At 47.3% G+C, this 25,894-nt stretch overlaps 2 protein-coding genes across 2 annotated transcripts; one reads left to right on the top strand and one right to left on the bottom strand.

Annotated features, from left to right (window-relative positions):
• Positions 1–12,313: 12,313 nt before the first annotated feature.
• Positions 12,314–12,815, top strand: BX661DRAFT_189456 (uncharacterized protein). The gene has a single exon (XM_051537573.1). It carries the CDS (start codon positions 12,512–12,514, stop codon positions 12,737–12,739), a length of 228 nt encoding a protein of 75 aa, XP_051388651.1. The 5' UTR covers positions 12,314–12,511; the 3' UTR covers positions 12,740–12,815.
• A 9,143-nt stretch (positions 12,816–21,958) lies between these two features.
• Positions 21,959–22,318, bottom strand: BX661DRAFT_201068 (uncharacterized protein; the record flags this gene model as incomplete). Its single annotated transcript, XM_051538470.1, has 1 exon — positions 21,959–22,318. One exon carries the CDS (start codon positions 22,316–22,318, stop codon positions 21,959–21,961), a length of 360 nt encoding a protein of 119 aa, XP_051388650.1.
• Positions 22,319–25,894: the final 3,576 nt, after the last annotated feature.

The raw sequence follows: 25,894 nt of genomic DNA, 5'->3' as shown, positions 1-25,894 counted from the left end.
ACCCGTAGATGTGAAGAAGAAAAAACGAAGAGTATCGTCTACTTTTTTCCAGTTCGACACGCTTGTTTCTTTGGTACATGAAGACAGACCATATGGAAATATGGAGGGAGAGAATGAGAGGGGATAGTTACTATGGATAAATCTTCTTTTTCCTATTACTTTTTTGTTTTTTGGCTCCTTGAACAATATGACGGACATGTATGTGTTTTTATCATCATTTGCAACTTTAGGAATACATGAGATGAGGCTTTACTCTGCAGAAGCGATAACTATACACTGTGTCGCGAGTCAAAGTAAAAAATTAAGCCATCATTGTGGATTTTATTGCCAATATACACGGGAATTTTGCCCATACAACTCTACACGCCTGCTGTGTACTCACAAATCCGTGCATGCGTTTCGAAAGCCAAGTCACAGAAAAACCTAAGAGAGAGAAAAAACAGCTTACATTTAACAGTAACCGCATATCATTTTAATTCCCTTTTTCACAATGCACACGCTCATGCAACGCGAGGACGAGCAGCAGCTAGAAATCGCCGAGCGGCAGAGCCAGCTGATCGTACCACCGCTAAACTTTGCAATGATTGCACCTGGGATCTACCGGTCAGGCTTCCCAAACCCCAAATCGCACCCGTTTCTTCTACAGCTCAGGCTGCGCACGATTATCTACGTCTACGACGGCGACTGCCAGGACTACCATATGCAGTTCATCGAGCGAAACGGCATCAACCATAAGCACTTCCGCATTGCTGCCAATAAGGAACCGTTTGAGGAAATGGACCATGCGCTGGTCGCTGAGATCCTGGCTGAGGTCTTGGATACCCGCAACCACCCGCTGCTGATCCACTGCAATCGAGGTATCCGCCGTGTCGGTTGTCTTGTCGGATGCATTAGGAAGCTACAGGCATGGGCGATGACAGCTATTTTTGACGAGTATCAGCGCTTTTCGGGAACCAAAATCCGCATATCTGACCAGGAGTTCATCGAGGTATTCAAGACTCCCGTGCACCTGGATTCCCAGCATAAGCCACAGTGGCTGGCAGACTAAGGAGTAAGGCGGAGATAGCCCCCCTCCCATATATATACAATAGTTTAATAATTCACACGTAGAGATTGCTCAAGATGACTTCAATGCAGTTCAGGTGTTTGAAATATGCCTTGAAAGTGTCAATGAAATCAACCATTATGTCGTGCAGCTCCGGGTTATGAATAACCAGAGACTCCAGCGACTGCGTTTGCAGTACCAGCAGCTGCAGCGCTGCAGCATCCAGCTGCGCGTCCCACGTCAGATATGTGTTGTCGTAGATGCATAGGTGGGCCAGCTGCGAGTCCAGAGGAGCCAAGTCCAAGCCCAGCGCCTGCTCTGGCATAGTGACCCCCCGGTACTCTGCAGGAAGGTCGCCGGACTTGAGCATGAAGGTGTTCAGTTGCTCGAGCCGCGGAAGCTTGGATACCAGTACACGGGCAGTGCTGTAGTCGGCGGAGAACATGGTCGATAGTGTTGAGATATTAGTCCAGCACACTCTGTCGAGATCCAGGGGGAAATCCAGTGCAAACAGTGTCATTTCAGCGCATTCTACCATGTCGTCGTCACTGAAAAAGTGGTTGGTCGACTGGTAGAACACACCTTCCTCCTTGTTGCTGGCTGAAAACACTGACATATAAAGGCCGGATATCGACTTTATCGACGAGTCCTTCCACACTGCCAAGTTTCCAGGATCGCCGTACACCCGCAGCTCTTCCAAGTAGTCCGGGTACATATCAGTGGTCATAAAGTCTGTCTGTGCCGGGTCGCCGTGAAGCTTCAGGACTCGGAGCTTTGGGAAGTGCACGCGGTAGTTCTTCCCAGTACCATGTCTGCTTCGGTCCGACATTGCATCCGACATCATGTCCAAGAACGGCATGGCCGAAAAATTCATTTTCAAATAAACCAGATTCTTAAACACAATAGTATTGGAGCTCCCACATGAATCGCCCGAAAACGCATCCCACGAAAACAACTGTGTGACGTTGCTCAGTTCCAAATACCCTAGTGTCTCTGGATTAACCTTTGGAAGCAGAGATTTGCAGTCAATGCTGAGTGTGGTTTTTAAGTACTCAAGATGCCCAAATGTGCGCGTGTTTTGGAACTCGAGATTGGATATACTTTTTATGAATTTGAGCTTCCCTGCGTACTCGTTCACCAGTGTGCTGCCAATGATTTTTGCCATGCTGTCGGTGGTGTAGGCGTCCAGGTTGAGCCGAGTGACATGCGGCATGCACTGTGCCATGGTCTGGGCAAACTGAGCCAAGTCATTTTTCATCTCCAATTCCATCTCCGACTCCAGCTCCAGCTGAGGCAAATTGCCAAGCGGTATTTGGCGCTCATCCTCGGATATAGCACCATTAACAAGATACAATTTTAGATCCAAAAAGTTAACCCGGTTCCAATTAAGCCGGCCAAAGCCAAACAAGCTTTTTAAGGCATTGAGCGCATCAACGGTCATTTCAAACTCGCTTAGTTCGATTTGAACGGTTTTAACTTTGCGTGTGTTGTTCGTCATGGCTGCAAGGTTGACGTTGGTTTTCCAGATGGGCTTGCCTGTGTGGTCACTGTGGTTGGTGGTGTATTCGAGGTATATATGGCGGTAGAGCATGCGACTAGCGAGCCGACGCCAGGTGGAGCACACGGTGAGTAAGTGAAGCTGATCTTTCCATGAATTGTTTCCCTGTCTGTGCGAGTCTGCGGCGAACCGCAGTATGTTAGTTACTATAACCAGCGGCAGTTGGTTAATGTATAGCATGTTTTAATATATAAAATTATTTTTAAAAAAAAAGAAAAAGTGTTTAACAAATGGTGAAATATACAAAAGTAATTGAAAAAAACAGACCAGACAGTCGCTCTATTTTTTGACCTCTACAAATACATTTACATTTGCTGGTTTGTTTACAATCCTTTTAAATAACTTGGCTGCTTTTATTTTAAAATACAGCAAAAGGCAAAAAATAGATATTTTATTTACCTTTTCATAAAAGAAAAGAAAGTAAACTGAAAAATGCACACTACATCGTATAATTTATTTTGCACTTGTTTTTAAAAAAACAAAAAAGTGAGTACAAAGTGCCAAAGGCCTGCTTAAAGGCGAGATCAAACATTTGCATACCCTTAATAGTTATTAAATTAATCCAAGGAGGATACCCTCTTAATGATAATTTTCTGTTTTTAGAAACAATTTAAAATGAATGTGAAGAGTAAAATAAAAATAAAAATTACTTGTGACAAACATCTGCAGTCTCATCATCATCAGTAGCATCAGCCTCATCATAGTCAGCGTCAGCAGTCGTACTTCCAAATCTTCACCGACTTGTCCTGCTTTAGCGACCCCGAAGCAATAATGTTTTTCAGCGGATGGCAGTCCACGCACAAGACCACGTCTGTATGTCCCTCAAGCTTCTGGACGATTTCTCTGTTTTGCAGATTCCACAAGTAAACGCAATTATCCTCGCTGCCCGAGACAATCCACTTGCCGCCAGTCACCGAAAATGTGCCGAAACAGCAGTACCCCGAGTTCTTATGGCCCTTGTACATCTTCAAGCACTTGCCCGTGTGGTAGTTCCACAGCCGCAACGTGCTGTCCTGGGTGGCAGCCAGAATGTACTTGCTGTTGGGCGAGAACTTTGCGAATGCGACTTGTGGGTTGTTATCGTTCACGATGGTTTTCAGGCACTGGCCTGTGGTGATGTCCCAGATGCGGATGAGCCCGTCGTAGCTGCACGTGACAATCATTGTCCCGTCGCGATTGAAATGTACCGCCGTGACCGGATCCGAGTGCGCTGGCAGTGTGCGAATGCATTTGCCGCTGTGCACGTCCCAGATCCGCACGGTCTCGTCGAATGATCCGGAGGCCAGCAGCGTTGACTTGGGGTTGTAGCAGACGCAGAAGACGTAGTTTGTGTGGCCGCGCAGTACCTTCAGTGTGCGCCCAGATTCGCGATCCCAGATGCGCACGGTCTTGTCGTCGGACGCTGTTGCCAGGTACCGCGAGTCTGAGGACCAGGCCACGTCCGAGAGGCCGCCCGAGTGGCCCTCCAGCGTCTTATCGTATTTGCCGTTGTAGGCGTTCCACAGCTTTGCTGTTTTGTCTGCGGACGATGACGCCAGCCAGTCGCCGTCGGGTGAGAACTTCACCGAAGACACACCTTCGCGGTGGCCGACAAGCGAGTATTTGAGCACGTACTCTGGCTTTTCAGCAGATGCTGCTGTTGCCGGTGTCACGGTGCCAGTCGCCGCGGGAGTGGGTGTCTCCGAGACTGGCGCGACGGCCTGCTGCTGCTGCTGTGGTGGTGGCTGCGTTGATGGCAGCGGCTGGGGAGCCCTCTGCTGCAGCGCCTCGTTCCTCACGGGCGTGCTCTGCGTCTGAGGCCTGCTGCCTGCATCAGCCGCCGCCGCCCTCTGCTTCTGCTTCGATTCCCTGCTCGCCGCGGCAGCAGCAGCCGCCTCTCTCTGCCTATCATCATCGTCACTGGCGCTCTCACCGCCAGACTCCTCCGAGTCGGTGTTGTGCCGGCTGGTAGACAGGGCTTTGCGCGCGAGCATCTTTGATGAAAACATCTTTCCGCCGCCCTTGCCTCCGCCCCGCGGGAAAGGCACCGGAGCGGTGGATTTCCTCGCCCCGCTGCCTCTGTTGTTATTACCGTCGGACAAGCCTTCCGAATCCGACTCGCTGTTGCTAGACCCCGACTCCTCGTCGGACGAGTTTGCTGGCGAGTTGCGCGATGGTGGCGCGCTATACCGTTTTCCTGCGCCGACTGTTTTGCCGGCGGATGTGCGATGCAGAGCGTGGGACTTCCCTGCTCCGCCGCCGCCCATTTTGCCAGCGCCGATTCGCGGGGGCTCAAAGTTATTTTCCGACTCGCTGTCCTCGCTGTCTTCGCCCGAAGAGGCTGAGGCTGAGGCTGAGTTGTGGCCGCTGACGATCCCTGCATGATGTCGTGGCCGCTTGCTCGCCGTGGATTCATCTGTGGTGGGCGTCATTCGCGGCTCGGCTGGTTCTGAAAGCAGTGTGGTGTGTTCGCGTTTTGACCCTGCTGTTGGGACATTTGTGGTCGGCGATTGTGACCCTGTACCGTTGATGGTCGCAGACAAAGCCTCTCCTGTGTTTTCAGACATTATTTTTGGCAACTAGTATATGTAATACAACTTAATTTGAAAATAAAATAAAATAAAAGAAGGCGTTTTTTGATTTTCAAATTGGCATTAACAAATAAACATAAAAAGAACGCGATGATTTCAGTTTTTTTGGACGTTTTCAGTACGCGTTTCTCAAATAAAAATAATGAAAGCCAAAATCGCTTTTATTGCCATCACAACACAACGCATGGCTGGAAAATCCGTTAATTCGCTGATTGGATAATCTGACTCTTGGTCGCTTCTGTCTCTGCTTCTGGTGTAGATGTCGTGCGGCCCATGCATGCCCTTTAAAAAAACCAAACAAACAAACAGAAAGGCCGGGCGAATTTCCGAATTTGCGATAATGCAACCATATAATTTTCTATTAGTGCTGGTATATTTTGTTGCAGCAAATTTGCAGATTTTCACCCTATATGGTGCTTCTTTTTTCTGTCTGTCAGAAGAGGTAGCACAAAGAGCAAAAAAATACACTTGTCACTAAATCGCGTTTTATTATATCTCCCACACGACCACTTACCATATCTTTTCTGCTTTATTTGTTTCATGATACTTTCTTTCTATTTTTTCTTTAAAAAACATAACGTGGTGTATTTTCCATCACTTATTATATCCACCCATGCCAAACTCATACCTATCCATAGACTCTATTTTAAACCACGACACGGACAAAAATGCCAAAGCTCAGTACGGGCAGAGTCGCAATGTCCATTTTGACTCGGCTACACCGCCAGTCACTGAGGACGCCCGGGCATGGAAGCAACCGCCGCCTCCACCGCAACAGCAACAGCAACAGCAACAGCAACAGCAACAGCAACAGCAATACCAACACCAGCAGCAGCAACAGCAACAATACCAACACCAGCATCAATACCAGCAGCAGCAAATCCAGAACCAGAACCACTACCACTACCACTACCAATATTGCTGCCAGCAGAATCATCAGCAGCACATACCCAGAGAAATGGATGTTGGCGCAAACGTACCGCCTTTTCTGGAATCCTGGGATGACATAATTCCTGAGGAAGTGATGCGTCGGTTCTACTCAGACCAGTTCCCAGCAGAGATACGCGAGATAGTTATATACTATTTTGACTACTACTACAGCATTTGTCCGATATTTCACCCAGCATCGTTTATGTGCCGCCTGGTCAACGGCAACATTGACCCTTTTATCATAGAGGTGATGAGGGCTCGCGCAGCCAGGGTGATATCCAAACACACCGGAAGGGCTATTGACCTTGAGTCGACCATCGAAACGATCAACAGCCGGCTTTTGCTTGACATGGAGAACCCGACTTTTGACAGCGTGCGGGCAACGGTGCTGATGACAACCTTGTCCGGCGGCGAGGCCCGCTTTATGTCATACAACATGCTGGCAGCACTGGCCAGCAGCTCGGTTGCCAAAATGGGATGGCACCGGCTGGACATGGACGCAGGTACACAAAAAACCCATTCGTGGCGCGAATGGGCCCAGTTAGAGACGCAGCGGCGGTCATTTTGGCTGACATACCTCTTGGATACATACCAGGCCGTGCTGAACGATCGGCCGGTGAGCATCAACGATGCTCGCATATACACGGCGCTGCCGGGGTCCGACTGCACGTGGGACGACATAACAATTTCGCAGCTGCTCAATTGGCCAACAAGGCACAAGAAGAACATTGACAAACAAACGGTTATAGCCACAGGCTCGCTGTCCTACGCGCTGGTCGACATGTCAATTCTCGCGACGCTGTACCGACGGATGAGTGAGTTGATGTGGAGTATCAAGCGCGGTGCGCAGTTTAATCCTGCGACGTCGCCGGCCAGAGTTGATATTGTCGGGTTTCGACGCGGGGGCGTACCGGCAGTGACCATTAAAGAGAGCCTGTTTGAGTGTCCTGAGTTTGTCTCTCTGCATACGGCCCTTTCAAAGTGGAAGAACGGGCTGATCGTGGCAGATGAAATGAAGGGTATTGGCAAGCCCCTTGAGCACTTTTCTCATTTTGGCAACCTGGAGCACAGGCGGTATATGATCCGCATCCGGTACTTTTGCCTGTACGCATACTACGTCCCCACTATTCTGATTCTGCACTTGATGAACCGACCTTCCTACTTCCACAGTCCCCAGCAGCAGCAGGAGAACGCACCTGCTGCTGGTGTTTCTGCTCGGTTTAATGTTGACTCATTTTTGGGTCCTGACTTCGTTGACAATACGTCTTTGATCCGCGCAATGATGTCCACATCATTTTCCTCAACGATGAACGACAGTCTTTTGGCATACGACGTAGTACCCGAGTCATGGGAGATTTGCCTGGATGCAATCGACGACATGTGTTGTTTCCTTGACCGCAACGATGACATTCCAACAGAGAGGTACGACCATGTGCTGATGTTCAGTATATTTTCAGCAATCACAGTGCTTGTCCGGCACATTTGCAAGAGCCAGGATAGTAGCAGCAGGGGCGGCGCTTCTGGAGTAAACATTGCAAAGTTTGGAATACCTTGGAGCGTGCGGACATTGCGCAGTCTCTGGGAAAGACTGAAGAGCCTCGGGTTTGTCAGTGGGGCTGGCGGCATGGAGGTTTTGCTGCGCAAGATGCATGTCGAGGAAGTGGCCAACGCTGCCGAGCTGTTTGCCAGTATGTGCTTGTAAGAATCCACTGTTCTTCAAATTAATGGATATTTAAATTTATTAAAAATAAGAAATGTTTGTGTTAAATAATTTAATTTAATTTAATTGAGAAAACGAGCAAACTAGCTTAGTTGAGCGTCGTCCATGAGCAGATTATAAAATGCATTGTTGATTGCAATATATATGCCGACTCCGCCATCACTACCATTATTATTTCCATTGTTATTTATTCTTTGCATGTGAGGACCAGCAGGTCGTGTCCCCGATGAGCTCGGATCCGTAGTGCATAGATATGGCCGCAGCCAGTTCAAACTCCAAGGATAGGTGGTATTCAACCCGTGATAGATTCGACAGAGCCATGTGCAATTCGTGCTAGCTAAATAGTGGATAGGTTAGCTGGGGCCAACTATTGAGATAGTGGGTATAGCCCGATTTCGGCCACAAATCTTATTTTTCTTACCCAGAAACCTAAAAAAATACTATCAATCAGATGTCTCTTCTTTAATTCTTGGCTAAACAACTCAACATCTCATTGCCGCTTACTATAGTGTGGGCGTGTGGGCACCCACTATATCGATAGTTGTTGGCCTCTGCTAACCTATCAATTATATTTCGCAATTCGATCGTTAATATAACTCCAATTAGCAATCAGCCACTAAAGAGAGAAAATAAATACATTGAGAAATAAAACAAATAAAAAAGCATGAACTAAAGTTGATGATTAAGACTGCTTGTCTACCACGCCACCTTGCCCATCATGCGGCTCTGTTGCAGACCTGGATACATGTCCCTATAACAAAAATTATTCTAGGAGTGGTGGGGTTGGGAAATATCTAGACTTGGATCTAATTGCCCGGCGGTGGAAGTGTCCGCCAGGGAGTTAGTACAATTAAACCCAAGCACTCGATCTTCCGGCCAGAGCATCAATCGTATCCAGGTAGTAGCCGCTGTGCATATCTGCCGTCCTTGTTGCCATTTGTCTGTGGCCACTTTGGAGGGCCGGCGCCTTTGTCTTGTCACATAATTAGTATTTGGGATGTTTGTTGATACAGTTCTCATTAACAATTGGCGTTCCTCAGGAGCCAAATATCCCTTCATTTCCAGTTCAACCTGCAGATCACACCGTCCCTTGTACTAGTCGTGCTGTTTATCTATGGTCTCGTTTACAAACGCCGTTGCTTGTTTTTCGCGCTCTCCTTGGAGTTTCTTTACCAGCGTTGTATACCTGGCCTCTAGCCAACTCCTGCCAGCCACACCTCATACCCAGCTCCACCTTTTAACCTTACAAGAATACTTTTAAACAAATAAAAATGCTTATAACTGGGATATTATGTTGTTAGAAAACCTTATTGAAACCCCCCTTCGAAAGCTCAAAACTTTTAAATAAAAGCTTTAAAAAGAGTGGGATAATTGGCAGTCAATGATTCAATGTGTATGTGCGTGTGTGCAACCAAATGGGAATGAATTTTATTTTGCACTTCAATGCTCGCAATTCTAATGGAAGCTTGATTACTTCTTTAATTAAAGTGGAAAGACGCACAGTGCGGCTTTGTATTATAAAGTTTGGCGAGACTAAACTTTATTTTTATTTTTAATTAATAGGCATATTAAAAAGCAAAATATTTTTCTTATTGAATTTCACTTTTTCTTCCTTAAACTCGCTTTTTTGAATTAAATAATACCTTTAGTAGTGAAAAATCGCCAAAACGTTAACTATAGTAAATCGCTACAATGGGACTAACGTATGAATTTATGAAACTTAATATTATATGTACTGATGTTTATTTTAAAACAAATATTAGGGACTCGAAAGAAATATCTTATAACTATACGGTTGGTAGCACTATTAAACAGGTAATAGAAGGAATTATACGGGAAAATAAACTTCTTGGCCCACAAGATGGTTATAAATATGTGTTGTACAAAGCCCCTAATTTAATAAATGCTTTAGATGATATGACCAGTCTTGAATATTTTAAGGAAAATTTAGCAAATTTTTTTTTAAAAGAGGTAAAGGTATAGAAGTAGAACACACTCATCAACTAACTTTATTTTGCGGCTTTTCTGGTTGTGTTGCTTGCTACATCAGTCGTGCGAACAGGTAAATCTGTTGATATCTGTCCTTATATATATCAACAAATTATAACCGTTCTATTCAAACAGCATATAAAAGTTTTTTAAATATTTTTTATTTTATAGTGTTAGTTTTGGAATATATATACAATAATTAAGTATTCTAAGCAAATGTCCAAAGGAGCACAGAACATTATTAGTTGATTGAAATTAAGTGATTAGCCAGTATTGGCCTTTTAACCAAAACGCACAATCACTTATAAGTTGCGCAGTGAAGTGACACAACACAGTTGTATGTTTTTTGTACTCTTTTAGTACATTGTTCTATATTCAATACACCTGTATACATAGTATACACCCTACACGTTCACAGAACTTTTCCCCTAGAATTCAACAAACGTAAATTATTTGTAACAGAAACAAACTCGAAATATTTGGAGAAAAAACTTAGTCAAGTGTTTGTTTTGAAAAACATAATGTAATTGTGAGAAAAGCATATTTTTAGCTATTTGTTTAACTTTTATACCCGAAAAATGAGTTTTTTTTATAATAATAAAAAAAGAATCAGTGTTTCTATAAAACTAAAGCTGTTTTGAATCGAGTTATAAAAGCGTGATATCACCCCCACAAGATGGCGATATTTAAGATTTCTGCAGAGATGGAGTATATATTAGAAAAAAATTAGTCTCCCCAAAAACTTTTTTATTTTAAATTTTACAAAAGGTATATTTGCACCAAAACAAGAAAAAAAAACCAATACTTTATTCATTTATTCAATGGAAGAATTAACAGAAAAACTAAATCACACAACACTAGATCACTCGTATCAGCAGCAGGAGGATGATATCTTTTTTTCACTTCCAGGACTAGAGGCAGCATTCCAGAGTCTTCTCGAAGTAGTGCAGTACCCAATCGAGCACCGGGATAAATTTGTGCACTTGGGTATTGAACCACCCAAGGGAGTATTACTCTACGGGCCACCAGGAGTAGGCAAGACGCACTTGATCCGGGAGCTCTGCAAAGCCACGGGAGCGCAGCTTACGCTGATTCAAGGACCTGAAATCCTAGGCCCCTATTTGGGTGACAGCGAGCGTCAGCTACGCGAAAAATTCACACAGGCGCAAAAGCTTTGCGAGAGGGATCCCCAAAAAGCATCGATTCTGTTTATAGACGAAATTGATAGTATTGCGGCTAGCCGGCAGGACGGCGGCAGCAGCAGCAGCAGTGGGGGGGAGGGGCAGCAGGGGGCGCGGATTGTCGCGCAGCTGCTGACGCTGATGGATGGATTGGAGAGTCGTGGGAGGCTGGTTGTTGTCGGTGCGACGAACCGGCCGAATGCATTGGATGCGGCGCTGAGGCGGCCGGGGCGGTTTGATCGGGAGATTAGCGTGGATGTGCCGGATGTGCAGGCGCGAGAGCGGATTTTGGCGTACTACACGCGGCTAATGCCACTGCACAGAAGCGTCGATCTGCGGGTGCTGGCGGAGTCGACCAATGGGTACGTCGGCGCAGATATCTCCTCGTTGTGTGTTGAGGCGGCGACCCACGCGATGAACAAGAAGGCACAAGGCGGCATTGAAATGGCGGATTTTGTCTGGGCGCTTGGCCACGTAGTGGCGTCGACGCGCCGCGGATTGACGGTGGATGTGGTGGAGACGCGGTGGGAGGATATTGGCGGATTAGCGCAGATCAAGGAGACATTGCGGCGCGCAGTGCAGTGGCCGCTGGAGCGCGCTCACACGATGCAGCGGCTGGGCATCCGGCCCTCGCGCGGGGTGCTCCTGCATGGCCCACCGGGATGCAGCAAAACGACGCTTGCGCGCGTCATTGCGACGCAGACTCGGGCGTCGTTTTTCTCCGTAAATGGCGCCGCTTTGTATTCGGCGTTTGTCGGCGACAGCGAAAAGACCTTGCGTGCGGTGTTTCGCCAGGCGCGGGCGAGTGCGCCGGCGGTGGTGTTTTTGGACGAAATCGAGTCGATGGTGGGCAAGCGGCTGAAGGAATCGGTCGGGGATAGCGTGCAGGAAAGGATTCTGTCGACGATCCTCAACGAGATGGACGGCGTTGATGGCGCGATGGATGGTGTTCTTGTGGTGGGGGCGACAAACCGCATTGATATGTTGGATGATGCGCTGCTGAGGCCGGGGCGGTTTGACCGGATTGTTTATGTGCCGCCGCCGGATCTGCTGGCGAGGAGGGAGATTTTGGGCATCCAGGTGAAGAAGATGGCGCTATGCAGCGACGTGGATCTGGATCTGCTGGCGCAGAGGACTGAGCGGTTTTCGGGCGCGGATCTGGCCAATCTGGCGCGTGAAGCGGCAATGCTGGCGCTGAGGCAGGACATTTGTGCGGAAGAAGTGGTAAGTGATAAAGTTGCTGGCTGCTGGCTGTTGATTTGCTGATTTGCCGATTTACTGATTATGTGATTATGTGATTAGGATGGTTGATTGACCAATCGATCGCTGATGACACTGGCACACACACAAAGAGAGAGAGAGAAAGCAAAACCAGAATCTAAAATTGTTTTTTTGTTTTTTGCTTTTTGCTTTTTGCTTTTGTGTAGAGCATGGCTGATTTCGACAAGGCACTGCTGGTGGTGCAAGCGTCGCTTAAGGAAGACGTGATGCAGTTTTACGAGGCAGTACAGCGTGAGTATGGCTGATAGGAAAAAATGGGTTTTTTATGTGATTCATAAACAGGCTTTATTTCTTCTTTTTTCTTGTTATTTTAAATGGGGGAAGAGGCGTTTCTGGAATGTCGTGATTGATGATAGAAATGTCGATTATATAATTGAGAGTGTAAAAAGTCTGTGTGCGAGTCGAGTGAAGCTGTGCTTTTTTTTTTTTTTGCCTTACTGCTCGGCGATTATTGGTATTGTATAAAAACGGGGTTTCTTTTCCCCCCTTTTTTGATTGCTCAGTTTGTTTTTTTAATAAAAAATAAAAAATAAAAAATAAAAAAGAAGCAGAAAGAAAACCATTCCCTAGCATCATCATTCTTTAGCTCCGCTCCGCTTGATTCTAATTATCTATTTTTCTTTCTAAATACCACAATCCCACATATCACATATTACATATCATATCATATCATATCATATCACATCACATCACATCATATATACCATCGCCATGGAGTTTCTTTCTCGGTCAAACACCTCGGCAGAGTCGTCACCAGCATCAACGCCGCTCCAGGCAGCGCAGAAGAAGGCCAGCGGCATCGGCATATCGGGGCTCTGCGGCCACCTCCACCACCACCACCACCACGTAGTGCGCAGCGACTCCCACGCAAGCATCAGCACCATGGCGGGCACCCTCCAGAGCCAGCTCCAGAGCCAGCTCCAGAGCCACCACCCCCACCACAGCCCGACCGAATCCGCCTCTCCGGACACGCTCAACAACGGCGTGCGCAGTATCCAGACGCTCAGCGCGCCGCTGGACTCGTCCATCCTGGCGCTGGCCCAAACCGACGAGTTCCTCTTCGGCGGCACCCAAAGCGGCAGCATCCACGCGTGGCGCCGCAGCACGTTCCGGCTCGTGCACACGATCCAGGCGCACGCGGCCGGCTGCCTGGCACTGGCAGTGGACCTGCAAAGGCGCGTGCTGTTTTCGGCCGGCGGCGGCGATGGGCGCGTGCGCGCGTGGGACGCCGACTCGCTGGAGCCGCTGTACGACGTGTACGCGGCCGAGCACTCCGGCGCCGTGCTGGCGCTGGCGCACTTTGCGGAGGAGGACAGGCTGGCGCTGGGCTGCCAGAACACCAGCGTGCAGTGGTTTGACGTGGGCAGGCGCGGCGAGGCGGACAGCGCGCTGGCCGCGCGCGAAATGGCTGCGCGCAGGTCGCGGTTCTTCGACGCCGACTCGGCGGCGGCGGCGGCGGCGCCTGCCGTTGCCGTGTGCACGGCGAGCCCGGCTGTTGTGCCGGCGGTGCGGGGGTCGCCGCCGCCCAGCGCGGTGGTGGCCGGTGGCCGCCCGGCGTACGTCGTCGGCAGCGGCGGCGTGCACGCGTTTGCGCACAGCGGCTTTGTCTACAGCGTCATTGCCGGGCGGCTGCCGTCGGGCGAGCCGGCGCTGTTCTCCGGCGGCGGCGACGGCGCCATCCACGTGTGGACGGGCGTCGGCGGGCCGTCGAAGCTGCACAAGGCGGCGACGCTGCGGCGCGGCAGCGAATCCGACGGCGACGGCGACGGCGACGGCGACGACGACGTGTGCGTGCATGCGCTGGCGCTGGGCGCCGACGGGCTGCTGTTCGCCGGGCTGCAGAGCGGCGCCGTCGAGGTGTGGGACCTCGAGACCATGCAGCTGATCCGCGAGCTGGCGGGCGGCAGCGGCGGCGGCAGCGGCGGCGGCGGCGGCAGTGGCGCCGAGGCCAGTGTGTTTGCGCTGCACGTGGGCCGCGGCTGCCTGTACGCCGGCGACGCAGCGGGCCGCATCCGCGTGTGGAACGGCGACCTGCAGCCGCTGGGGGCGTTCGACGGCGGCGCCGGCGCGGTGCTGGCGCTGGCCGGCACCCACGACGAGGTGGCGGCCGGCGGCAGCGGCATCGGCGTCTGGGACACCTCGGCGGTGGTGGCCGAGGGCGGCACCGGCGGCACCGGCGGCATCGGCTGCGACCCCGCGACCTGCACCGACCCCGCAACCTGCACCGACCCCGCGCCGCCGCCAAACACGTCGGACGCGCGCCTGCTGCATGCCCTCGCCCAGTGGGTGCGGCTGCGCTCGGTGGCCGGCGTGCCCGAGCTGCAGCCCGAGTGCCGGCGCGCGGCGCGCTTCCTGCGCGACCTGGCGCACCAGCTGGGCGCGGCCGACTCGCGGCTGCTGGCGGGCGCGCCGGGCGCGAACCCGCTGGTGTACGCGCGCTTCGACGCGTCGGACGCGAGGTTCGCGCCGGACGCGCCGACGGTGTTCGTCTACGGCCACTACGACGTCATGCCGGCCGGCGACGAGGCGCAGTGGGCGACGCGGCCGTTCGAGCTGACGGGCCGCGACGGCTTCCTCTACGCGCGCGGCGTCACCGACGACAAGGGCCCGGTGCTGGCGACGCTGTTTGCCGTGGCCGCGCTGGCGGCCGCGCAGGCGCTGCGCGTCGCCGTGGTGTTCTGCATCGAGGGCGAGGAGGAGCGCGGCAGCACCGGGCTGCACGCGGCCGTGGCGCAGCACCGGGCGCTGTTCGGCGTGCCGCGGCTCGTGCTGCTGTCGTCGGCGTACTGGCTCGGCGAGGCCACGCCGTGCCTGACGTACGGCATGCGCGGCGCGATCCGCGCGACCGTCCGCATCGAGAGCTCGCGCGCCGCCGACGTGCACGCCGGCGTGTGGGGCGGCGCCGTCAGCGAGCCGCTGGCGTGCCTGGCGCACGTGCTGGCGCGGCTGGCCGACGGCGCCGGCCGCGTGCTGGTGCCCGGCTTCCACGACGCCGTGCGCGCGGTGGCGCCCGCCGAGGCGCAGGCCATGCGCGCGCTGGTGCGGTGGATCACGGCCAACGAGGCGAGCGCGCCGCTGGTTGCGCGCTGCGCGGTGGCCGGCCACGCGCCGGAGGACGCGCAGGCGCGGCTGTACGCCCAGCTGATGCAGCGGTGGCGCTTCCCGACGCTGACCATCCACCACGTCGACGTGTCCACCGTGGCTGCGCGCAGCAACGCCACGCTGGTGCCGGCCGCCGCCCAGGCGACGCTCAGCGTGCGCGTGGTGCCCGACCAGACGCTGGACGACATTGCCGCCAAGCTGACCGCCCACATCCGCGCGGTGTTTGCCGAGACCGTTGCTGCCGAGCCGGCGCTGCTGGACGCGCTGGCGCTGCATCTGGACGTGCAGCCGGTGGCCAACTGGTGGCTGGCGGACCCGCAGACGCCTGTGTTCAAGGCTGCGGCCAAGGCCATCCGCGACGAGTGGGGCGCGGCCGACGCCAGCGGCGCGCCCAGCGAGGACGTGCCGCTGCTGATCCGCGAGGGCGGGTCGATTCCGGCTGTGCCGTGGCTGGAGGCCTTTTTTGCGCCGCACGCGGTTGCTGTCAACCTGCCCATGGGCCAGTCGTCGGACAACGCCCACCTGGACAACGAGCGCATTTCGCTGGAGAACCTGATGCGCGGCAGGCAGGTCGTGTGGCGGCTGCTGAAGGATATTGGGGAGGTGATTTAGAAGGGCGACTTGGTTTGATTTGGTTGGGTTGGGTTGGGTTGGGTTGGGTTGCTTTTTTATATTCGATTAGATTAGATTAACTGTGCCTTTCCTTTTCTTGGCACACACCCCTCCCTCCTCCTTTTTGTGTGCGCAACCTCCAACTCTGCCATCCATTTCGCCACGCACAAAGCGGACAGCACTTTGCTTCGGCTGCTCCGCTTTCATCTTTTATTTTGTTTCTTTTTTACCATTATTTTCCCAGCCGTGCTAATTCAATTCAATTCAAATCAATTTAATACTATTTAATACTATCCAATCCTACCCAATCCAATCCAATCCAATCCAATCCATTCCATTCCATTCCATCCCATTCCATCCCATCCCATCCCATCCCATCCCAATCCATTCCCTCTTTCTTTGCCTTTATTACCTTCTCTTTCCCTCAATTTAAATTCCACACCCGCTTTGCTTTGCGAAATGCCCATCAAATACTTTTTCCTTGTCAGCCGCCAGGGCAAGCTGCGCATGGCCAAGTGGTACACGACAACAAGCAGCAAACAGAAGCAGTCCACAATCAAACAAATCACCAACCTCGTTCTCACACGCAAACCGACCAAACAGTGCAATTTCATCGAACACAACGATACCAAAGTCGTCTACCGCAAATACGCCTCGCTTTATTTCATCTCTGGCATTGGTTTGGATGATAACGAGCTCATCATGCTCGAAGTCATCCACCGGTATGTTGAAGTGTTGGACCGCTTTTTTGGGAATGTTTGTGAACTGGATCTTATATTTAACTTTCAAAAGGCCTATTTTGCTTTGGATGAGATGGTTATGGCAGGAGAGGTGCAGGAGAGTAGCAAGAAGGTGGTTTTGAGGTGCTTGACCCAGCAGGATGAAAGGGAGGCTGTGGAGAATGCGGAGAGAGGATGGGGCGATGTTAATTTGGAGGGGGTTGCGAGAACCGCCCTGTTGAGTGTCCAGGAGCTCAAGCAGGCCTTTACAAGATAATGAAATTAGAATTCTCATTTTTTAAATGTACTCTTTAAAAAAACGTCAATAAATAAGAAATATATAAAAGCCGTTATTATTGATAATGAAAATGAATGTCGCATGCGACCGCTTTTCCATTCCCATACCCCTTCAATGCAAATTACAAATTGGGTTGTCATTTCAAATTATGCGCTGGCCATTGAAAAATTTTTGATCTTGATATTATACAACACAACACAACACAACACAACAGCTTCCGGCTTGTTTTTTTTACTTTAATCCCATTAATCTCACACCATGGAACTGATGCGCTCGCTCGGCTCGCCGTCCGAAGATGACCACCTCATTCAGCCCAGCACTTACCTGCACGCGCTCGCCAAAGTCATGGCCACTCCACTCAAGGACATCCAGCACTCCACCGCTATAACCGTGCTTGCCGTGATAACATCCAGCACATTCACTGCATCCTCACAGCCGCAGTACACTCTCCAGCTAACCGACCCCACCATCATTCACCACGAATCAACAGCAGTGGTAGAACTCTGCCTGACCACCACTGTAAATAATGACATTAACCCGGGTGATATCGTATACTTCCACAACGCCCTGGCTACCACTACCACAGCGAATAATACCAGAAAAGTTTGCTTGGAAAACAAGTCGCTGTCATTGTGGAATATTTTGGCCATTTCAGACTCTGTTCAGGATATGCCGCCGCTCGTTCAGTATTTGCGCAAATGGTGGATACTCACAAATAAGTCACTGTCACATCCTGCAAGTCCCAGCGTGACCTCACCATCGACAGCAGCAGCAACAACAACAACAGCAATAACAACAGCAACAGCAACAGCAACAGCAACAGCAACAGCAACAGCAACAACAACAACAACAACAACACCAGCGGCGGCCTCGCCTTCAAAGTACCTGCGCCAGATATCCCAACTCACTGGCTGTACCTTTGCCGACCTCTACCTCGAGCTGCTCGCCCTATCGCCGCCCGAAACCGACCCTCATGGAATGATCCTCAGACAACGCTGCCTAATGACCGACTACTCTGCCAACCCACTGATCCCCCAACAACACCTTTTCTCCTACCCACTGTGCCCTGCTAATTGCCAGATTGTCTGCGATATCATTTGTCCTGGTATGATCAACCGGATGCCGCAGCTTTTGGTTGGTGGAGTTTATAAACTGAGAAACGCAAAGGTTGACACTTTTGCGAATGGTGGAACTGTGGTGGTGCTGGCTAGGGATGTAAAGTATCCAAATACGGTACTGGTCAAGGCTGTTCCTGAGGGTGCTGTTGAGCTGGAGATGTTTATGGAAAGAAAAAGGGAAATGTTAGAAATCGCAAAGAACACCAAAAACATTTCTGCTTCCGAAACTGTCCCTGCTGTAAATTATTCAGTCGCTGCGTCGGATGCTGCTGCCAATGAGGACATTATTGGCATCACACCTATAGCTGAAATATTAACATCAACAAAGGCAAGTTCAACATTTCGCAACAACAACAATAAAAAACTATAAAAATGAACAGTTTTCACCTCTCTACTAATACTTTCTCCCCATAGATCAAAATTTTTAATTTATATATCTCATATAGACCAATACAAAGTTTCGCATATCCGCGAACATAACCGCCACCTGGCCACCAACTCCAAACCAAACGTACGCGACAATTTGCGACACTCACCGGCAAAAACTCCCTTGCACGCCATCATGCCAATCTACACACATGGAGTGTCGCTTTATATTGGAGCTCCGAGACTCCTCGGCTACTTGTCTGGTTATGTTTTGCGCAAAGACATCGAGAGAGATCGCCCGGCTTTTGAATATCCCGACTCATTCTGTGATACCGTCGTTTGTTAGACAGCAGGTGGCCGCGGTCTTTGCCTTGCAGAGGGTGGAACTGACAGTGGCTTCTGTTTTGTTTTCAGATGATGAGCGATTAAAGAGATGTCTTTTGATTGCTGATATACATAGATAATTTATTATGCGCCTATCTATAGTTGTCTAAGTATATGTCTATAATTGAATATGGATGATAATCAAAAAAATATCAATCAAGCAATGACATTGACGCTGTCAAACTTGCTGACCTGGTCCTTGCTTACGCTGGCGTCCTTGTTGTTGGCGTAAACTGTGTTGTCCTTGTAATTGGCAGCAAACGAGTCGCTGTCAAGCTTGTTGACTGTGCTGAGCGCAAATGGAAGGCCCGATCCGTAGCTTCCGTAGCTGCCAACACCCCCATAGGTGCCAACGCCACCGTAGTTGCCAACATTTCCATAGCTATTGGCACCACCGTAGTTGCCAACATTTCCATAGCTATTGGCACCACCGTAGTTGCCAACATTTCCATAGCTATTGGCACCACCGTAGTTGCCAACATTTCCATAGCTATTGGCACCACCGTAGTTGCTGTACGCATTGTTTGCTCCGCCGTAGGGATAGGCGTGGGTGTTGTATTCTGCGCCGTAAGGACGAGCATTGTTGTAATATTTGCCATTGTCGCAAATGTTTTTGGTGGGCTGATAGCCGGCAGAAACAGGGCTGGCATTGGCAGCGGGCGCGATAAAGGCAGCAATAGCAGCAAGAACGGTGATAGTAGCGACAAAGCAAGGCATGTTTTTTGTGTTTTTTGTTGATGTGGTTGGTATTTAATCTAAAGTGGCAAGTGTAGACTGAATGAGCAGTGATGTGAGGATAATGGTTTCTTGGAATACGGGACGCCCATTGTCGCTTTTATATATTCAAATTTTTATTTCTTTCTTTCTTTCTTGCAGTCTAACAAATCATTCTTGTAACCCTTTTTTAAATAATAAATAGTTGAATGCAATGCAAAATTTGCTTGTACGTGTGTTTCATCCACATTCTTTTTGATTCATCTGCCCGTTTTCTATCTCTTTTTATTATTGGTACCACGTAAAATTACGAAATATAATAGCAACAAATTAATTTGTTGAGCAATTAAAGCTACGTTTACGTTTTTTCTTTTGCCGTATCGACACGTAAACCATGAGCTGAATATTTAAATTCAATTTTTATTTGTAAGCAACACTTGACCACGTACAAAACAGTGTGAAAAATATTACTTATATTTCAAATCAACCAATAAAATAATAATGCCCGATTCAGTCAAATGTCTTTAAGGTTTTCTGTCGCTGTTGCTGTTGCCAATGTTATTCTTGTTTTGCAGTGTTTGTTCTTGGCACCCTGGATTTGGCCAAATCAAGCAATTACGTTGGCGGTATTGAGTGCATGCACGTTGTCGCTGACTACATTTGCGTTTTGGTTATTGACAAAGAGCGTGTTGTCGTTGAAATTGGCAGCGTAAAAGTCGCGGTCAAATGCATTCACGGTGTTGGCTGCAAATGGGAAGCCACCCCGGCCACACCCAATTCCGCCGCAACCGCCCCAGCCGCCGCCACAGCGCTTGGCCAGATGCTCGCCAGTGGAATGATCGCGTCTGATAAACGGGAAACCAGCGGTGCCGGCAACAGCAGCGCCGGTGGCAATTGCTGCGCTGTTCACAAACGGAAAGCCAGCAGTCCCGGCAATGGCAGCACCAGTGGCAAAGCCAGTGGTCAATGGCCCGATAAAGCCAGTTCCAAAAAATCCGGGAGCACCAACAAATGGCAGAATCGGGCTGGCAGTGGCGCCAGGAGCAATAACAACAGCGGCAGCAAGAGCAGCAATAAAAGTGACAGCAAAGTTAGGCATGTTTAAAAGTGATAATTGTATGTGTGTGTTTGTGTGTGTGTGTGTTTGTGTGTGTTTGTGTGTGTGTGTGTTTGTAAGTGTATGAGGCAAGAGGGTGTAAAACACTGGGTGTAATGTTTAAATTGTTGAACTAATAGTCCTGGTTGTCTTATTTATACTCATTTGTATTGCATTTAATATTATTATTTGTACTTGATACTGTATAAAATATATATAACTATAAATACATGTTGCATCGTACATGCTACTTTACATATTTTGATACATCCTAGAATTTGATGAATTTACTTTACTTTTGAAATATTGGTTTGATATTAAACAAGTCATTTATTTGGGCTAATATTAATTTTTAAAATGAAATAACTGAGTGAGTGTGAATACAACAAGCATGTATTTATTATTTGAGTTGTGTTGTGCTATTTAGCTGGTGCTAATTAAAAACTAGATATAACATATTTGCATCTATTCAACTAATTTTGTTTTATAAATCAAATTAGGCAAAAAACAATAACACAACGCACATTGTGTAAGAATATAAACATTTGACTGTAAATTTTTATTATTGCATTTTTAAAAACTGATTCCTGAGATTAGACATTTAATAGTATTTGCACAATCAATGGTTTGAAAAGTACGTAATCTATTTAAATACTTGAATATGTGTTCTCGGGCCAGTGCACCAAAAAATAAAATAGCTTGGTGAACTGATTAATATTAAAGTGACTAGGTATTGTAAAACTGCAAACGCATGTGTATGAAAAGCGTATAAGAAACAAACAGCAGCGCCATTTTATGCGTACTTTGCACAACCAATGTATATATATTTAGACTAGTACCAAAACGCGTGTGTTAGTTATATTTTGGCAACATTTATGTCTTTCAAATTATACTAGCTACAGCTCAAAATGGTCAATTAAATCTGTGCATAGATTTGTGATAGCTTTTTAAACAAAGAACATCATTTGTTTGCGTTTTGTTTGTTATTTTTAGGAATGTTATTGCGAATCAAACAGTCACAATAGACGTTACAATTTTAAACAGTTTGGATTTGAGCCATTGTAACTTATTAGCATAAACCGACACATTAAATGTAAAATTTTATTCTACTAATTTTGATGCAGCCAAGAATAAAATTTATTGGTTTTTGTAAATAAAAGTTTAAAGTTGCTAAATCATAAAATATATAGTAATTCTGGCCATTTATAGCGGCTCAAATAGTGCTGCTGCTGCTGTTTTATATCTTGGAGTTTTTACCAGTTGCTCAACAATGAATCAAGCAATAACGTTGGCCGCATTGAGAACATTCACGTTGTCGCAGACTACATTTGCGTTTTTGTTGTTGGTAAAGACAGTGTTGTCGCAGCAGTTGGCAGCATATGCGTTGCGGTCAAATGCGTTGACAGTGTTGGCCGCAAAGGGGAAACCACCCCAGCCGCCACAGCCGCCGCCTACACCCCAGCCACCGCAGCGCTTGGCTATGTGGTGATTACCATGGCCATGCTCGATGTTGCTCCTGGCAAAGTTATGCGGCTTCTGGACAGTGTTTCCATTTGCAGCAGTGGCATCGTGGGCAGTGACGGCCGAAACAGCACTCAGGACAAAGACAGCAACGGTGGCAAAGTAGTTGAACATTGTTTTGTATGCGTGTATATAAATAGATAAAAACGACAGTGCTTGTTGAAATGGGCTGTAGTAAATACAATTGTAATTGTAATGTTTGTGTTTGGCTTTTTCTGAGGAAATTATTGTTTGCTTTATACAAAAAAGGGGGCGGTGAGCTTGCACAACTATGAAACATTTGAAAGGCAAGGCATCCGAGTGTTCCTGTCAAATGCGTATTAGCCAGCCGATAGCTGACAAAGATATAACACCATGCGCGATATATCTAAATTATATATCTGCCAGCAGTCACACTGTTTATTATTACAAAGTATGCAATAAAATGTGTTTACTGGAATATCCATGAGTGATAGATGATTTGCACAAAATTTGAAGTTGCTTCTAAAATTTTCAAACATGGGTAATTAAATCAAAACTTATATCTATGGTACCCAGCTATGCCGACAATGAATAGCTGGCCAACAACATTGAATATTATTTGCATGTATACATTAACTTTTTTAAATAATAAAGTTATTAGCAAACAAGCACTCTGTATACACCTGTATAAAACAACATAAAGTTATCTTTTTTGTTTGCTATATTGTGATTTAAGGAGAGCACTAGTTGTCTAGTGTTAAAGTTATATTTGGGTTTTGTTATAGTTTTTATTATCAAGGGAATAAAAAGTAGAACTGGGGCCAGCCTCGTCTTATATATGTGCTTTGTCGCCTTTGTTGTGCATATTTCCAATTGTGCACTCTGTTGCCCAGAACTGGTTCTTCTGCAAGCAGACCGGTATCTTGGCAAGTCAGTGTTGTAGTTTTTGTGTGTGTGCACTCACGCGTGTGCATTGCAAAATGGGGAGCATGTCTGGGCATCATTATTATGCCTCCCTAATTTACGTCTGCATAATCCAATTAGTACCATATCAACCGGTATGCAGATGGAAACTTGTTTCATGATTCTCAACCTCGACATCCACTTCCATATCTTTGGGTTGTGCAACAAATATGTGCAATATGTTAATTATATGTATTATTAAAATACAATGTTTTGTATATTGTTTATTGAAACGGTTTACGTATTGTTGGTTTATTTATTGATTGTTGACTATGGTATTTTACTAATTTATATTTAGAATATTATTGCGGCTTTTGTTTAATTTAATTTAACTATATATATATTGAATTCTGGGAGAGACGTTCTGGGAACATGTAGAGATAAAATACTATGTATAAAAGGGTTTATATAAATGCTATGCACTAGAAAAGGTGAAGAACATATTGCTTTGTTTGGTCACTGTGTAGCTTATTGATGACTGTGTGTTTGGCTGGAATAGCCAAGACTGGCTAATCGGTTGATTGCCATCAACTAATACACAATAAGTAAGGGAGGTAGGCAATATTTTTTTGCAACAGCTCCACTGCGATCTCATACTTTTGCTGTCAAGGTAAACTTTTTTATCTCTTTTGCGCCTCGCCAAGAAGATATGACACGAATGCTTATGCTTGGACACGCGCGCGACACACTCGTGTGCCCACTAAGGTGAATCCAGCGGGTGGCCCATCACGCAACATTGTCTTGCTGCGCCAATAGAAATTTAACCTGAATGTATTGAGCGATATTGGCGCATTGCTCGGAGTACACATTCTTACGCTGGACTTGGTAAGGACCCTGCCCAAACTTGCAGCTCTTTCGCCTCAACTACTCGTAGGTGCAAATCTTCCCAATCACTGTGTTGCAGCCATGTAAGTTGGTCCCACAGCTGCTGCAGAGAGAAAACAGGAGCGCCTGTTGCGCCCAGTCATCATTACCCCACATTGGACATCTGCGAGGTGGCTCCCGACAATGAAATTGGTTTTATTTGGTGAGTCAATAATAACTATACGCAAAGCTGTTCTGCCCCCTCCGCTCTGGCCTGCCACACCCACTGAGCTTCAACCTTCAGTGAACTCTTTTGCGCATGGTATATTAGTGCAGTCACCTCGCAGCCGAGTGCGTATAATTGACGGCGTCCGTGTTACTGATAAGACATTTTAGATATACAGCAACAAGACATTGGTTGCTTGTCCCTTTCGGTTGACAATACTGCTTGTGGTGCCCAACACACATTTCAAGCCACTATCTTCCCTTTTCAAGAATCAATATCGCCATCATGGCCACTATACACACTTCTGTTATTGCTGGCTGACATCAAGGAATACCATGATGTTTACAGCGCTGCCCACACAGCGCTGCCCCCTTTTTCAGTTAAGTAATTTTTAAGACTTGAATATATCGATTTAGACCCACATTTTTATAGAGCACGACACTGCTGAACCTGGCTTCCTCTGACCCAACTCCTGCTTATTCGTTATATTCCCCGCTTTTATGCTACACTCTCCAGACATAGCCAATTATGATTACTTTATTCTACTTACAACCTTACGTGCAAGCTTTTAGTTTTGTATGTTGCAACTTCAATATTTGTTATTTTTTGTAATTTTAACAAACAAAAAATAAACCCTTATTGGAACAGTACAACGTCTGTGCTTGTAAATTTAAAAATAAATAACTGTCTGTCCATCAATTGTCCATTTTTTAATAGAAAAAGAATGCAAATATCTGTTTTCTATAAATAGTTTTTTATAGTATTGTATCGTTTTGTTCACAAAGTCAATTTTCAAGTCACAATGCATTCTACAAGAAATATTTTTTTAATGTACTCCACCTTGCTTCTATGTTCACATAATGCTTTAGCCTATAAGTACGCTGCTTTTCTAGTTCATTAGGAATAATTAGGAATAGATGTAGCATGAGTATAGACGGAGTAAGTTGTGCTCGCTCTCTATTCTATCCCTTTATTTTCTCTTATATTATTCTACCATTAATAATTTATATTATAACAAGATTTACTTTCATCATGAACTTTCCGCTTGAGAGCAATAATAAAGACATTATAAGTTTAGTTCAAACTTTCTTTCCTCATCTCCCAAAATACCACGAGTTATATATCCAGCCCAACAATGTAGGTATTTACCTAGTCGACATGGACTTAAAATCCATTTTTGATGGGCAATGGTATTTTTATCAAAGTAATTTAACTGTTGAAGCGGCGGTACAACGGCTGGTTAAGAATGTCGGTATTAAGAAGTATGAAATTGAATTACTAAGTGCTCAGGGCAAGAAAGTTAACAAAAAGCTAAATCTGTCAGACTATAGGGGCAAAAATTACATTGCTGTCTTTGCCTTTATTGATGACGTGTCAGCTTCTACTCAAAAGCAAAAAACTGTAAACGCGTGTACGCAGGGCCTGTCCCGGAGTCTGACCAAATTAAACAAATTGGCCAACTTGAAGAGTGCAAAACGAAATGGAACGATGTGAGTGTGTCTTTTCTATTATTTAGTATTTAGTTTATATTAAAATAAAATAAAACCACCTTTTCTTCAACCCAGTTAAATAAACTAATCATTAAAATAAAGCGACCTGTTCTGTACTGGTGCAATCAGCCAGTGTTAGGATAACAAAACAAGATCCGCCCATACTCAAAGTACTTCCACTCACGGCGTACAAAAATAAAAATAAAAAAGTGAATTTTTCTTTACTCAATTTTACAATTATAATTT

The sequence above is a fragment of the Kickxella alabastrina genome (genome assembly GCF_025024165.1).
Source record: "Kickxella alabastrina strain RSA 675 chromosome Unknown BX661scaffold_41, whole genome shotgun sequence".
Taxonomy (NCBI): domain Eukaryota; kingdom Fungi; phylum Kickxellomycota; class Kickxellomycetes; order Kickxellales; family Kickxellaceae; genus Kickxella; species Kickxella alabastrina.
The sequence above is the reverse complement of the archived record's forward strand: the minus strand, read 5'-3'. Positions and strand labels throughout refer to the sequence as shown.